A 16,239-nucleotide genomic window follows, 5' to 3' on the forward strand; every position below is an offset into this window, starting at 1 on the left:
TCCCTCAATAATCCTAATTGTGACATGGAGAACTTTGGACTGAGGATGAATTCGGTTGTTTCAAGAAGAGGATTATTTTGGAGAATTGAGGATGAATGCATTTTACAGGCAGGACTGTATTGAATATAAGTGCAAAATTTTGGAGGGTTTTGGAGGATTGAGGATGGTTCCTAGCAAAAAGGCCCTAGCGGGTTAGGGTTAATAACTGAAGTTGCAAGTTTATAGCACACTGTTACCACCACAAGCTGTACTATCCATGTATTCAGTGGGATTGTACGGGACAGTGTTGTATTCAAGTCCATCACAAGTCGTTGAACAGTTCCTAAGCTTTCATAAGTCCAATCCAAAGTAACTGGATAAACAGTGATATATGAATGCCTTGTCACAGTTCATGTGAACAGCTACATGTAGTGACCTGACTTGAGACTGAAAGACTTGTGATGGACTTGCAAACAACACTGACATGGGGAAATGCAATTGCTGTGGTACCCTGCCTCAACTAATGTCAAGAGCAGCACGGTGATGCTAAGGTCAATTTTTATAATTTGATCCAAACCGTGCACCAAACTTCAAGCTAAAAAGTCATGAAAGGTAACAACAGTGAGGAAAACAAAAGAAAAGGCCCCCCCCCCCGGGCCTTTTTATGGTTAAAACTTAAAACTTTAAACAATAGTTTGTGAACGTCAAAAGCAGCCCTTAACCCTTACCCCCAATGAGTTCATTTGGGGTAACAAACCACATACTACAACGTACTACAAACATTATATATGCAGGTACCAAATACTAGTATACAAATATTGAATGGCTCAGAGTGAAATGGGAGGAATATTATCGCAAGGACCATCACCGAGCGATACTATTCCTCCCATTTCACAATTTAAAGCCACTCAATATTAGTTTTATATAACTGACATATAGATCCTTGTCATTTGATATATTTGAACTTTTACTTCAATACAAATTGATGGGAAATGTATTTCTCTCTTCCAAACCACCCCTTCACGAAAATCTTTGAACCCCACTCTGTAGTGCTGGCTCTTTGGAACAATACGCGCTACGCGCAACGCTGAACACGCACACCAGCATGCCTTTGCACCCAAATACCGCGTCTTGGAACAAGAATGATCCTAACTGTTCAACAGTATTTCCCATTCCCCATGGGCGGATAGTACTTTTTGAGACCCGGCTAGAATGGGAGTAATAACGAATGTCACGTGATGGAGTTCCACCAATCAAATGACAAGGATATGTATGTTGGTTATATAATAAATACTATGAGTGCTTTGCCCATTTATATGCTGAAGTACTGCATACTACATTTTACTACTATAAGTATGTTGTAGCTTTAGGTGAGGTTAGGGTTAAAATCAAAACACCAATGTACATGTAAGTATACTTACACACAATTCCATATGTGCCTTCTCCAATCCTATTCAACTTTTCAAACTCAGACACACTTCGGCATAAACCAAGCTGATTAAAAAAAACAAATTGAAAAATAGCTTCAGTTTTGACACAGCGTGCTGGAAAGCACGAAATTGGGTTGCCAAACAATAGCATAATTATATTACTTAAAAGGGCATTTCAAAGTAGAATATAAATGTCCACACAACCATACCAGTCACAACCATACCGGTACTTTGAAGAAAAGGAGGTCCAAATGTCGACTCTCAAATTCGAGACAATTTCATGTACATGTGTATTTCAATGCTAGTTGGATTCCAGTCATGATGCCTAGTTCTTTTGACAACATTGGTAAATACACATGTACATGTATATGGGCCAAATTACATTGAAAACCACATGCTTTTGTTACAGATTAATCAAATTGTTGCAGTTTTGTCAGTCTTTCTGGGAGTTTACTTGCGAGGTTACTACCGTAGCATGCTTCCATCACTTGGGCCACGCTGCCTGATGCATGCCAAGTGCGTGTACTTTACATGCACAGTACAGTGCATTGCATGCAGCGTGGAGAAGTGTATTGGTATACTAATAATATATACACACGTGGTGACACATAATATTTACACAACTATTTGAAGAACAATTGACACTTCTTACAACACAAATGGTCTTTCATTCATAATATACTTTAGAATATTGATGTTGATACCTACTCTGTCTGTGTTAGGAATTGTCATTGCCTGTCCAGTCTTAATTGATATTAGAGTTACTCTTTTCTCCTTCTCAGGGTCTGCCTCTCTTGTATCATGCTCTGAGGAAGTCTTACTGGGTTTCTGCATGTTGATGGTAGTTGAAATTCACTTGTGAAGACTAATATTTCATTGCCGACTGTTGACTGTAAAGATAAACGAACAACAAGCAGCAATTAGGATAACTACATTGTATAAATTAAAGATAATTGACAGAAAGGTAAACTTTGTTGCAACCTTTTTTTGCAATTTCTAAAAGTCTATAAACCTGTTGCTCAGTTATATTTGTTACCGGTATGTGTATACTGCACTCATACTTCACAGAGCAATAAGCTGAATTCAAATTTGTTGCAAGCTTGCATCAGAAGAGTGAGGCATTAGAAGCACAAGCAATGCATGCACTACACCACTTGTGTAGGCCTAAAGTTTATTCACTCTCTTGAACCGTTTTTTTTGCCACTTGAAGGGCAAAAAGAAAGCTCTGATATCAAAGTGTACATCAGGTGCATATCCAGGGGGAGGGGGGTGTCAACCCCCCGAAGGTCTGTCAGAATTCCCCCCCCCCCCTAGAAATTCATAAAAAAATAATGCTATTCATAAAATAATCTTCTTGTGCTTTTTGTAGGGGACCAACAGTAACACACCGACTTCAGCGAAATGGCAACTTATAAAAGCCGACTTACCGCATGATCTGGCAACTTTTATATATGCTTTTCAATGTACATTGTATATGTACATATTTCCAAACCCGAACTGATGTTCGGAGAAAAAGTAAATCCAAACCGCAACTGAACTGAACCAAACTGAACCTGAAGGATCAGTTGAGCACTTTTCGTATTAAAGTTTAATTGTCAAATATTGCTTGTAATTTGTATCTCAGAACTCAGAAATCAATGATGTGAAACACCGCTATTAAAGGGAATATACATCATTTGCTTTTGCTGTAATTTTCAGATATGGATGGAATTGGGGGGTTGGAAATATAAAGCAAATATAGTTACACTGACTTTTTGGAGGTTTTGGGTTTGAAAATGCTACTAAAACCAAGAAAAACGATCATTTTCCTGTAGTCTGGTTCCCTGACTCCATATAAGAAGAAACAGAGCAGTTAACATACATTGGGGAATTGTAAGGTCAGGGAACCAGTCTAGCTGGCTCGTACCCGTTCATGGGTTTGTAATCGATTGCAAACAAGTGCAATGGTCAAATGGGGCCAGTATTTGAAAAAAAGCCAGTTGTTTCCAACGCTGATCGGCCGATCAGCGTTGGAAATTGATACAAAAATACAACTTTTCTTGAAAATGACAGTATACCAGGTGCCATAATTTTACAGGATGCTTTAGACTGTCATTTACCAACATCCTATTAAGGTATTTCGCAAAAACTTGGTAGTTTTATTTTTCGATGTTTGCAAATGTTGTATATTCCCTTTAACTTGGTCAACTCAGCCCCAAGTCAACTCATTTGTGTGGATTTCTGGGCTGTGTGGCTGGCGTACTGCCTGCACTGAATTAATGTACAAGCCTTTAATAATGATAGGGCCTAATTAATGGAAAAATGACACCATTCACCCAATATCGGGCTGAATCATAGGAATGCGCTGGCACAAACGATGTCACTGTGCAGGGAATGCACGCGTACACTCCCACTACAGGGCGCCATGCGAAAAATCATGCATCACAATCAGAACACCGTGCTGGCTGTGCTGATTTATTGAGCGTAACAAAATCATTCCGAATAGTCACAACAAACTCATGCTCTCATGTTGTGTGCAATTTGGATGCTTTGCGCAAGTTTCACATTGCACGCGCCCTCAATTTCATGTTGCACACTGCACACACAAATTTAAACTTGCGCATCACTTTTGACTGCAAACAGCCGGCCGGACGAGTGAGGCGCTTGTCTTTGACATGAACAGTACCATTTTTTTTAAAAAGTTATTCTTTATGTAGTTTTTATTTAAATAGATTTACATTTGCAAACTGACAGTACTTAAGGAAGCAATGGAGCAAATTTATGTCAAAACATCCAACAGCTTGAGTCGCTCCAAAACAAGGTCCAGTCCAAACCGCACAAGTATAGTGAAGAATCATCAAAGAAAAGCATGATACATGTAGTATGTATGTATGAACTCTTGTTTATGTTTTTAAAATATATTTTCTTTGAGAGTTTGTTTTATCTTTCGAAATCAGATACGGTACAAGTCACTTACACGGTTACACCTCAGTTTCTTCTCGGCAGGTTCCTTTGGGAGTTATCAACAAAGAAGAAACACAGACTTCCAAAATGGTACATATTCTTTGTGAGTTTCAGAAGTGTTTTTTTTTTGTAATCTGGCTGGACGACCCAAGAAAACAGTTTTATGGGGTGATGGCCTTACCACGTAAAGAGTGAACGATGCACAACTTGCTGTCGCCACTGTGTGTGCAGGAGAATCATGGTCACGGCTAGAGGGTCTTCAACGGGCTGCCCAAGAGTGGCATAAGCAGGTGTAACTTCTTTAGGTCAGTACAATAAACAATATGATTCTCATAAACATACTGTTCTGAAGCGCTTCTGCAAAATCTGCCATTAGAATATGTCATAACGTTGTTACCTGCAATTTGTTTGCCCTTGGATAACTGTTTACACAAATTATTCGCTAAATGTGTTGTTGTTTTCGCAAACGTTTTTCATGTCCACCCAAAAGTGAAGTCTACTCGTGAAGAAAGTCAGGGAGTCACCATATCGAATCATCCATAACATCTTCCAGTACAGTAAGAGTCTTCTTTGGCATGGATTAAACCACCACATCAGGGAAAAGGCAGTCCTCAAAAAAGATGGAGGACAAATGATCAGGTACTGGAAACACGATCTTTTGAACTTCGTGGCCAACAACCACATGAAGTACACAGTCTTTGCTGTTTGTCTCCTAACTGCGGTCGCCGTTGCATGGTTCATCAGATCAGGTCGCACACCAGATGACTTGTTCCAGAACAATCAATGCCAAAGGTGGACGATGATGAAATGTCACACGTAACCTTCAAATCTAAATCTAAATAATTAGTATTTAATATTATTTAATTTGTCAATTCTGCAGACCATTTTTTTCCTCTTACTTCTACATTAATTTCTAGTTCCTTGCTTCATTGACATTTAGACTGTTTCTTTTGATTCATGATGTTCTAGGTTTCCTCCATGTCTTTTGGTTGTTGTTGATTTATGATAAATGAATAAAAGACATGAATTAATATAATAATAAAAAATACAAAGGTACATTATAGCAATGTTTGGTATTTTTTTTGAAGAAAGTTTGAGATGCAAAATCTCTTTACCCAAAGGGTCTTCCACAAGAAGGCCCAGTGGACACTAGACTTGATGACAAGTCATTAGATAGTCGTATTTGTCCGTGAACTTCAGTCGAACTCCATTGGCGCGGCTGGTGTAAGACTAGTACGTAATCAGCCGGGTTGCGACATATCTAACGACTTGACGATTCTGTTCTTGCACCGTTATTTATAATGCAAGCAGCACAATACTATGCAGTGCATGTTTGTGGTGAGATCCAATGGCGCACCGCTATGCAAAAGAGGACTCATTCATTCTGTTACATGGGGAGTTCTTCTCAATACGTCAGGGACATGTTTGCAGATCTGGCGACGTTTTAATGACCAATTCACTCAGCTTGGTCAATTGCGTATAGAAATAAAATGTACAATTGTGATATACTTGATTTATTTGAGTCGTGTATGCCCTATAATGAATTTTGTAATGTTACACAACACAAAGTACAAACCCTCGAAGTAATGAGAACGATCGCATAGAATTCGCTAGCGATTCAAAATACTCATATGTTGTGTACAAAATTGAAAACGTATTCGCCAAGTCAATCAAAGAACATCAATAGTCAGCATCTTTTGGTCTGGTAACCAGACAATGCGCATTGCAGCGGTGCATTGCAGCGGTGCATGCATGGAGCCAGTAACCGGTACTGTACAGAAAACAATTACCAACTTGACACCAAGTCTAAGTGGACACTCTCAATCTTGTAGTTTATGGCATGTGACCTATTTATCATCGAGAAGCTTCTATTTCAACATGTTGGAACACTGCAGTAATTCTAGAGCAGTGGGGGTGTGACTGGGGTGGGCATGGTGGGGATTGTTGAGAGCTCAAACCAGTGGTGTATCCAGCCGGGGGGGGGGGGGGGGGGGGGGGGGGGGGGGGGGGGGGCTGGGGGGGCTTGTGTATTTTGCATTTTTTTTGGGGGGGGGGAGGAGTTGGAGGAATCAAAAGCACAGTCCACTCCCTGGATGAACAGAATTGAGGTAATCTTTTCGGAGTCAACTTTGAGTTACCTTTTCAAAATATTTCCTATTTTGCGAACCCCTCCCCCAACACAAAGGCTGGACATGCCACTGGCTGATCCGGCCCCCCCCCCCCCCCTTCAAAATGATCAGGGTACAATGTATTGGGAGAAACAGCAAGCTGACTTCGCGGATATTTAAATGCACATCCGAAGGGATGCATTATTCATTAGGTGAATTAAAATAACAAACGCACACGAGGGGAGATCGCCTCATTAACTTGGTCAGGCCTGAGTAAACATCATCAGCGAACATTCACGAACTGCTGGTCCTTAGCAACGCCAGAATTCAGCGAACATTCGCTAACAGTCAGCTGACTTTTTGTTGACGAGAGACCTAAATCAGCGGCCAATGCGACTGTCCTTTGATTATCACTTTAGACTAGACTGTCTGACCAGGGGTCAAAGAGTTACATGTAGGATGGTCAGGATGTTTAAGAGAACTGATATGAGCAACTCCTATACCTATGAATATCCCTTGTGACCTGCATCTCCAACAGCCTATCTTATAAATCAAACTCCTACCACCTGGCTTCTCGCGCTGACCCCCACGTATAACCAAAGGCAGAGGTGTGAAAGACGAGTTTCTGGCGCTTTAAAACCAGATTGCTCAAAGCTTGTGGGGCCTGGTAGCCATGGAAGGCAGCCCATCTAGGTGAAGGAAAACTCTGATCTCAACCAGGGCAGGTGGGGCTCATTAGCCATGGGAGGCAACCCTCCTAGGATAAGGGAGCTCTGATCAAAAACCCATGTTGGGGGACATCTACCCACACAGTGTTCATGGGTGCCACAACAACTGAGATGGCAGAACTATGTCGAGTCAATTATAGGTGGGGTAACGCCCAAGAACTCCCTGGGCCACTCCACCAGCCTATGTCAAAAAGAAAGGTGGAGGAAGTGGCCCAACTGCAGTTGGTAATGATGGTTATCCGCCCAATGTCCTGCGGGAAGGTCAGAGTAAGAGGGAGGTGAGTGTTTTCGAGTGGGGACACGGAACATTGGCAGCATGTCAAGGAGGTCTGGGGAGGTGGTGGAGGCGATGATGAGGAGGAGAGTGGACATGTGCTGTGTGCAGGAGACAAGGTGGAAGGGAGGCAGTGCAAGATGGACTGGTAGGAGGAGTGAGCGGTATAAGTTCTTCTGGACAGGCACTGAAGACGGGAGCGGAGGCGTCAGGATGTTGCTGCACAGGCAGAGCGGTGGGCTGACCAGGTGATGGCGGTTCAGTGAATGGATCCTGTTGATGAAGCTACTGGTTGGGAAGAGTGCAATCAATGTTATCTCGGCCTTCGCCCCTCAGGTCGAAGGTCACAGGAAGAGAAGCATTCCTTCTGAGATCAGATGGTCAGGTCGTCTCAAGGCTGCCACAGAGAGAGGCTGCCATCGTGGGAGGTGATCTCAATGGCCACATGGGTGCGGCTGCAGATGGCTATGATGGCGTGCACAGTGGTATGGGTAGAAACAACAAGGGTGTTCGGATCCTTGAGTTTAGTGATGTAGTTGAGCTGGTGATATGCAACACATTCTTCAGAAAGGATGCCAACCAGCTGGTGACATGCAGTTCCGGTGGATGCAGCAGTGCTATCGACTTCCTGAAGGTCAGGAAGGGGGAACCGTATCATAATGAAGAATGTCAAGGTCATTGCAAGTGAAGAGTGCGTCACAGCACCGTATTGTTGTTGGCAACCTGGCTCTGGTGCTAGGAAGCTGAGAAAGAAGCACATGCCAACACTGGGAGCGTGGTGGCTAGCCAAGGAGGATGTGACGAGAGGTTTAGAGCAAGGGTGGAGGAGCTGGCAGAGCAGGCTGTGATGGCTGCGAGTATTGATGGTACGTAGGTGGGCCGGACTAAGGAACGTCTGGTTACAAGCCCCTAAAGAGGTCTGTGGGTGGACAAAGGGTGAGCCTAGGCACAAGGAGACTAGTGGTGGACTGAATAGGTTAGGATTGCAGTGGATGAGAAGAGGCGCCACTTTAATATATGGAAGTCTTCGGGTAAGGTGTGGATGGCACTAGGTGCCAAGAGAAGGGAGGTTGCGGCAGAGTTACGGTATGACGAGGGCAGGAAACAGTTCTTTCAGATTGCCAAGCAGATGGCAAAGGAGCGGCAGGACATTTGGGGCGCATCCTGTGTAGTACTTGAGGTATGTCTGAGGATGTAGGTGGAGATTGACAAGATGCAGTTTTGCTTTATGCCATGTAGAGGAACCACTGATGCCATTTTCAATGTGCGACAGCTACAGGAAAAATATCTAGCTAAGAAGAAGCCCTACCTTGGGTTTGTGGACCTTGAGAAGGCTTGTGACTGGGTGCCAAGGGAAGTTGTGCGATGGGCCATGAGGAAGCGGGGTGTAGAGGAATGGTTTGTGAGGCAGTAATGACATTGTACACAGGGGCGAGTACGGTGGTGGTGTGGGCTGCCCTGGGAACTGCTGTGTGCTGATGACCTTGTTCTTATGGCAGCGACAAGAGAGCAGTTACACTGTACAGGTAAAGATGGAGGCATGGAGACCATGTCTGGCATCTAACGGCCTGAAGGTTAACACCGGGAAGACCAAGGTGATGGTTAGTCAAGTCAGCGGTGGGCCGGTGACGAGCTCTGGTGCATGGCTGTGTGGTGTGTGCGGGAAAGGTGTAGCTGCCAACTCTATCCAGTGTACACTGCAATGCAGTAACGCGAAGGGTAGTCTTTGGGCTGCTAGTGCTACGTTTTGCTCTGTACGCACAGTGTACGCACTCTGTTAATGAAAGCACCGTCTACAGTCATGACACAATTTAACATAATTTTTGAGTTACGTAGTTCATCAGGATGTATGAAATTACTGAACTTACCCGCTGCATAGATAAGGACATATAGAATACCATGGACGCAAAATTGGCTTTATCAAAAAGGTAAAAAAATATTTAAAATATTGATAATACTGTAGCCAAATCAGCTCTGTGCTGTATGTAGGCATCAAAAGAGGGCGCTAGGCGGGCTAGGCGCGCAGCACAGTCGTGGTTCTTCCACGTCCGCAATGTAGGACTCTCTATGTAGGACGGCTATGAAAGTCGGGCATATCATGCGCGCTCGGTCCTTCTCTCTGGTGGGGCTCGCCCTGCAAGTTGACTTGGAGAGTATACATGTAGCTGGTTGGCTGAACTACGGAAGCGGGACTCCAGTCGTGCATGGCACCAGGAGGAGCTACAGGAGGCTTACTCAGGATCTGGGCATCAACTGCCCATCGGGAAAGGATCGGGAGGCGACACTACGGGAGGCTGACTCACGATCCGGGTACCGCTGGTCCCTCACTGGGATTGGGATCAAAGCGAGCTACTGGAGGCTGACTGGATCTAACTAGGATTCACTGGAGGCTGCTGGGCCAGAGCACAGAGGAGAACTGGGTGCATTTAGAGGCGCTTGTTACAAGCGGCTGCAAACCCCTTTGCTACAGGAGGCGCGGTGCGCAATAAGCCCCCCAAAGGAGGCTCCCACAAAGCAAATAAGAGGTACATTAGTTCACATATGCACACCCCCTATAGGCCAGTTGAGTATTGAATAAATCTTATATCTTTTATTTCGGCGCATGAAACCCAGTTGTCAGTGTCCAATATAATTCCTTTGTCCTTGTCTATTATTTAATTACCCCTTCCCCCATCTGATGTGTGAGCTACTACACTGGAAGCTGGCAGGATACTTCGGCCAACGGACTCGGGTATTCCGCTAAATGGCGGCAGCGGTCTGTCGTGGTTCAATATATATTTTTTCGGCCTGTTTTGAGCTGTTCATATCCTGGACTCCCTCTGTAACCTTCAATTCGTGAAACCGATCCTCATCACACACGTCTTGCTGGCGGCCTCCATCTTGAATTCAAGATGACGGCCTCCAGTACGAAGAGGATCCGTTTCCCACTTGAAGGTGAAATTTCTCTTTTCTTCCCTAAGGTATGTGAAATCTGAAGATTTTGATTAAGGGGTGTGATGAAAATGATTGGAATTTGATTAACGGTACTCACGATAGAGATATGATCCTAGGACTCTAACTATCGCCCGACCATGTCCAAATGTAAAAAGAGGCAATTCGTAGAGTCCTAGTTAGTTACTCGGACTACCGTCACATAGGCACAGGCAGACAGGGAGATAATTCCTCCTGGCAGCCTCGGCTCATCTACATTGTAATCCCGTAAATATGACTGAAATACAGTTAGCAAAAAATCCCTGCTTACTATAGCAGAAAATTGTGTACTTGCGGTAAGTGTATTTCAGGCATTAGTGAGGAAATTTGGCTTATGCGCATGCATACATGTACATCTCATAATTAAGGATTCTGTGCTTACACGGTTAACACAGAAATTTACGCTAGCGCAATTAGCACCAAATTGGAAGCACGGAATTCTGTGGTTAGCAGAGCCATGAAATTGGGCCCTGGACTACCTCCATATTATCAGTCGCACTTTATGGTCTGTGCATAGATAGTTCCGTTTGCTAGGGGAGACGAAAATCAATTTAAGATTGAAATTATTTTGTCACTTGAAAATCACCTCAGCTATGACAGCTATAGCAAAAAAAGTTGAATTCCATACCTTCAGAGGTCTAGTTATATCCAAAAATTATGATAATTCAGCGAGTAATTCCGACGGTTTTGCAAAAGCTTGGCGTCTCTGATATTTACTAGACTGTCACAGTTTCCCGGCCCCCCCTAAAATAGTCAGGAGGCCACCAGGGGAACCAGACTGGAGCTTTAATCGTCCACTGAGTGTGCGTCAACTTTGGCAAAGTGCACCCGGGCTGTTGCCTGTCATCAGTGGTCATTCAAAAATCTTTGGATGCACTACGCGGCCGCGGGTGAAGAGTGCACACAAGAGGGGGTGCCTCATAGTCATACTTCCAGAAGGTATTCCTTACAGTTCTGGAAGTAAGCCTACACTGCAGAGAGCTCCAAAGATTTTATTTAATTTTTCATGAAGAAATTATACTTTAAAGGTAGCTTGAGTAACTCCAGCTCTAATGCTTATCGCATTAATATGAAACTCCAGCTCTAATGCTTATCGCATTAGAGCTGGAGTCACAACTACGTGTACATTGTACTTTATAAGAACCGGGTCGTAAGAATCCCGAAATCCCGGACTGTGTATCCCCAGTGCATTACAAAAACGGTCCATTTTCCCTATATTATCCCAACCCAGATTCCATAATTCATATCTCACACGATGCAGCAGACATTCATGAAGCTAATAATCGACTTCAAACAGAACAACGACGATTTTTGTAATGCACTGGGGATATATAGTCCGGGATTTCGGGATTCTTACGACCCGGTTCTTGTAACGTAGTGACTCCAGCTCTAATGCGATAGGCATTAGAGCTGGAGTTACTCAAGCTACTCTAAAGGAAAGATTCCCATATCTGGCTATCACTTATTTTTCCCTTTAGTGACTTATCAACCATTAGAAAGTGATAATATGTCCTAAGAGGCACATTTAGCTGGGAAAATATTGAAGAATTTACTGAAAAAACAGATCGTTTTCAGATCAGTCTCATAGGGTTTGTGCACAGGGTGACCAGTGATGGCCAGATATGGGAATCTTTTCAAACAGTGACGTACGTGGAAAAGAATGTTGCAACCTGACGCTGCTTTTTTCTTCATAAATCATCTCAATGAAGGTCATTCATTGCAAAATGATGATAAGACAAGAATCTGGGACTGAGAAACATTGCCAATTTTGCTAGGAAATACTAAGAAAATGTTCTTGGCTCTCCATTAGTCCGAGTAACCTGGACCAAACTTATCGCCTTTTTAAACATTCCGACATGGTCTGGCGATAGTAGGGTCCAAGCTAATCCGTATATGCAACACAATTTTTTCCTTGACCCAAAAACCCAACATTTTCCAACAAAAACATCAGATTTCACCCTCAAAATGGCCTACAAATATGCCACCTGAGATACAAGTAGACATCGATGATTAAGATGGTTGTACTGTACTTACGATCCGGATGAAAAGTGAAATTCCCCGTTCAATTCCGAGAGCTCCCCTCGCGATCGTGAACTCATTAAATGTCCGACACTGTTAATGTTTGAACGACGCAATGTAGTCTTCATGCCCAGCGTACATTCGATGGTCCCCGTATCCCAAGTGCGATTCCATTAACGATTATAATAAGTAGACTGGATCTCGTTTGTAAACACAAGTACATTTCGAACGATAATAGGGAGTCAAGAACCAGGGTTGCTTTTATGGGCGGAAACCAGTTCAAGCTAGTTCCCGACTCCCTTTGACCGATCGAAATGCACTTGTGTTTACAAACGAGAACCAGTCTACTCATTATCATAATCGATGTCATAAGTTTTAAAATCCCACATCAAAAACTGTCTTCGTTGACTGGAACGATAAGAATAACAATATCATTGGGATCTACATTTAATAGGTAAATATGTATAAAATCTAAATGTAAATATGTAAATTTAAGCCCTTGAATAAATATAGAAAATAGGATATTGAAAATAATCTTGAAATTATGAGAAGTGTATTGGCATTGAAAAAAAGAAAGGAAAAAGAAAGAAAATTTGTTTGCAAAGCTCAGGAAATATATTTTTCTAAAGCCAACAATTCTAAGTTATTAAACAAGTCAGGTGTGTTTACAAACACAAATGCCCCGCAACCGTGACTGTTCCCATGACATAACACCACTCTTTTAACATGTGTACCTTGGTCACATGGAACGTTCATTGACAGCATTAGTGTCTTCTGTAGGTTTTATACGAATTAATCCCTAATCCCTATGATCTCAGAATAAATACAAGATTTCTATTGTTTTAGCCACTGTGACCTTGACCCTTGACCTTTTGACCCCCAATGCGATAGGCCTATTTGGATTACCAAGAACAATCCACAAACCAAATTTGAAGTTCACATGTAAAGTATTTCTTAAGTTATCGCGCTGACAAGATTTCTTTTGTTTTAGCCACTGTGACCTTGACCCTTGACCTTTTGGCCCCAAATGCAATAGGCTTCTTAGGATTGCCACGAGGACAATCCACAAACCAAATTTGAAGTTCGTATTTAAAGTATTTCTCAAGTTATCGCGCTGACAAAATTTCTATTGCTTCAGCCACTTTGACCTTGACCTGTCGGCCCCAAATGCGATAGGCTTCTTAGGATTACCAAGAACAATACACAAACCAAATTTAAAGTAAAGTATTTCTCAAGTTATCGCGCTGACGTCTTAAGAAGCACCGTTGGCAATTTCCGTTAGTAGTTCGTTTTTTTTATTCGGCGAAGCGCGCGCAAACGTTGACACATCGCACATGCGTGCACAGTTGCTATAAAGTATAATTCGTCGGATCGGTGCGCGACATTGCGTAGCTGCAATCGGCTAGTGAGAACGTGTCTCGGACGCTGAATTCAGGCCCAATTCAAAACATGATTCAGCAACTTTTGATTTGAAATTGAGATCCTAGAATGTTGTTTTTCTTGAAAAATACAGCTGAAGCTGAGCTGAAACTTCATCAGGTTACTTGTTCAGCACCCTGCTTTAGATTTTGAGCACTTTTGTTGCTTCAAACGAACAAAATGCACAAATTACAAATGATGGACATAGACTATGTCTTTAAGCTACTTGGTTGCAAAGCCTTTATCTGCGCAGAAATAGGAGGATCGAGGATACACAACCGCTGCAGTAGCGTCAGGTTGGGTACAACTATAGAATGCAGGGCCACTACACTCTACATCCGCGCCTCCGTACAGCTGTGTGGAGGCGTGGAGCCGCAGTCGACCTACCTCCGAGAATTGCGCCCTCTATCGGCGCGCGTCTCTGTGACTCCGCGCCTCTAGTGCCCCGTCGCCCTCCCTTCCTTTGCGAAGAAATAAAAAATGGATATGGATGCTTCGTTCTAAAAAAAATACCGCCGAGAATTGCGCCCTCTATCGGCGCGCGTCTCTGCGACTCCGCAACTCCAGTGCTCCGTCGCCCTCCCTTCCTTTGCGAGGAAATTAAAAATGGATATGGATGATTCGTTCTCAAAAAAATACCGCCGAGAATTGCGCCCTCTATCGGCGCGCGTCTCTGCGACTCCGCGACTCCAGTGCCCCGTCGCCCTCCCTTCCTTTGAGAGGAAATTAAAAATGGATATGGATGCTTCGTTCTCAAAAAAATACTGCCGAGAATTGCGCCCTCTATCGGCGCGCATCTCCGCGACTCCGTGCCCCGACACATTTACAAGCGCGCCCTCCCTTCCGATCCTTGATGAGAAGACAAGTGCATTCGCTGTACTTAGCACTTTTTGCAGGTTTGCATATTATTATTATATTGTAGCTTACTCCTATCTAGCCCCACTAGTGTGGCCGCGGTATGCTGCGCTGAACCTCTCAGTGCAGCATACCGCGGCCATGTTGTGCCCATTTTTGAAAATCACGCAATCTTAAGAATGTGCGCGCATTCTTAAGAATGAGCGCCCATTCTTAAGAACGAGCACGCAATCTTAAGAATGAGCGCTCATTCTTAAGATTGGGTGGGAATATCACGTGCACAATTTATGAATTTTGCCCAATCTTAACAAACATTGCACGACATAATTATGTTAAATGAAATGTATAGGGGTTAAAAGGGAAACAATTTATATAAAGAGGACAGAAAATGTTCTATGCTTCTGTACTCGTATAACTACGATAATTTGAATCAAATTAAACCTATTGCTTTTTTCTGCCCACTATGGGAAGTTTTGTAATAACGGAGGACTGGGAACTAGTCTGGGAAGTGCTTTGTTTAGGCTAGACAAGTTACAAGTCCCTGTATGTATCATATGCATGCCACGAAAAAAAAACGATGTCCAGAAGCTGCCAAATTTGCTCTTTTGACTAGATAGAATCCAGCTCTGCGACGTAATGGTGGGGTGTGAACAATAAATTAGTGGCAATTTAAATGGGAAATAGCATTAGCACTATGGGATGTCGCAGTATTCATTCTCATTCTTCACATTCTTCATTCTTACGTCCCCCCCCCCCCCCCCCCCCCCCCCGCTTTTATTATCCCAAAAATCAGAATTCTTTCCACTAGTATTATTATGTCTCTTATTTTTTCCCGGTCCCCCCCCCCCCCATATCAATACGCCTATACTTATCATATCCACTCTACTTTTCAGCGCCTTGCGTTGCAACAGTATAATTATTGAGAATCAGTGAAAGAGGATGCAGCTAGACTTGCCAAGCGCAGCCGGTGCTCGGCATCGACAAGACCGTTATCTTGTCACGCATTCTTAAGAATGTGCGCTCAATCTGGAAGAGTTATTTTTTGCGAAGATTGCGCAAGGATCCAGTTGCACATTCTTAAGAATGTGCATGCACATTCTTAAGAATGCGTGATTTTCAAGAATGGGCACAACAGCCACACTCAGCGCAGCATACCGCGGCCACACTAGTGGGGCTAACTCCTATCCTCACATCGCCGGCCTCGATCCACGCGCCACGCCTCCAAGCAGAAAAAAAACCCTGCTCCGGCGTGGCCCTGCATTCTACATGTTCTATAGTTGCTCCTCAAGTTGCAATATTCTTTCCCGTACGAGTATGGAAAACTTTCCATTTTTACAAGATTACCAAAAGTTGTATATTACCTTCAACTATACTACGGCGGAGGTTCCATTTGACGACAGATACCGTCCTCAGCTAGCTCCGAACAGCACTAGCACTTAGTCAAGCTTGTGAGTCGCCGGTGCGGTCCACATGTACGTGTATACATACTGTACGTGTGTTAATTGCGCGCGCCG

At 43.4% G+C, this 16,239-nt stretch overlaps 1 protein-coding gene across 4 annotated transcripts in view; it reads right to left on the minus strand.

The window, feature by feature from the left end:
- The window catches only part of LOC119739558 (cyclin-dependent kinase 10-like), a 43,982-nt gene extending 27,758 nt beyond the window's left edge, over nt 1–16,224 (minus strand). The window contains exons 1-3 of one of the 4 annotated variants that reach the window (XM_038214547.1): nt 16,099–16,224; nt 2,118–2,299; nt 1,401–1,473 (exon numbers count right to left, since the gene is read on the minus strand). In XM_038214547.1, coding sequence (XP_038070475.1) covers nt 1,401–1,473; nt 2,118–2,243 — 199 coding nt within the window. In that variant the 5' untranslated portion in view covers nt 2,244–2,299; nt 16,099–16,224. Of the gene's footprint in view, nt 1–1,400; nt 1,474–2,117; nt 2,300–16,086 lie in introns of those variants that run through there. The other 3 variants (XM_038214548.1, XM_038214546.1, XM_038214549.1) reach the window with 3 other exon arrangements.
- Nucleotides 16,225–16,239: the final 15 nt, after the last annotated feature.

Source organism: Patiria miniata, unplaced genomic scaffold, assembly GCF_015706575.1.
Source record: "Patiria miniata isolate m_02_andy unplaced genomic scaffold, ASM1570657v1 HiC_scaffold_30, whole genome shotgun sequence".
NCBI lineage: Eukaryota > Metazoa > Echinodermata > Asteroidea > Valvatida > Asterinidae > Patiria > Patiria miniata.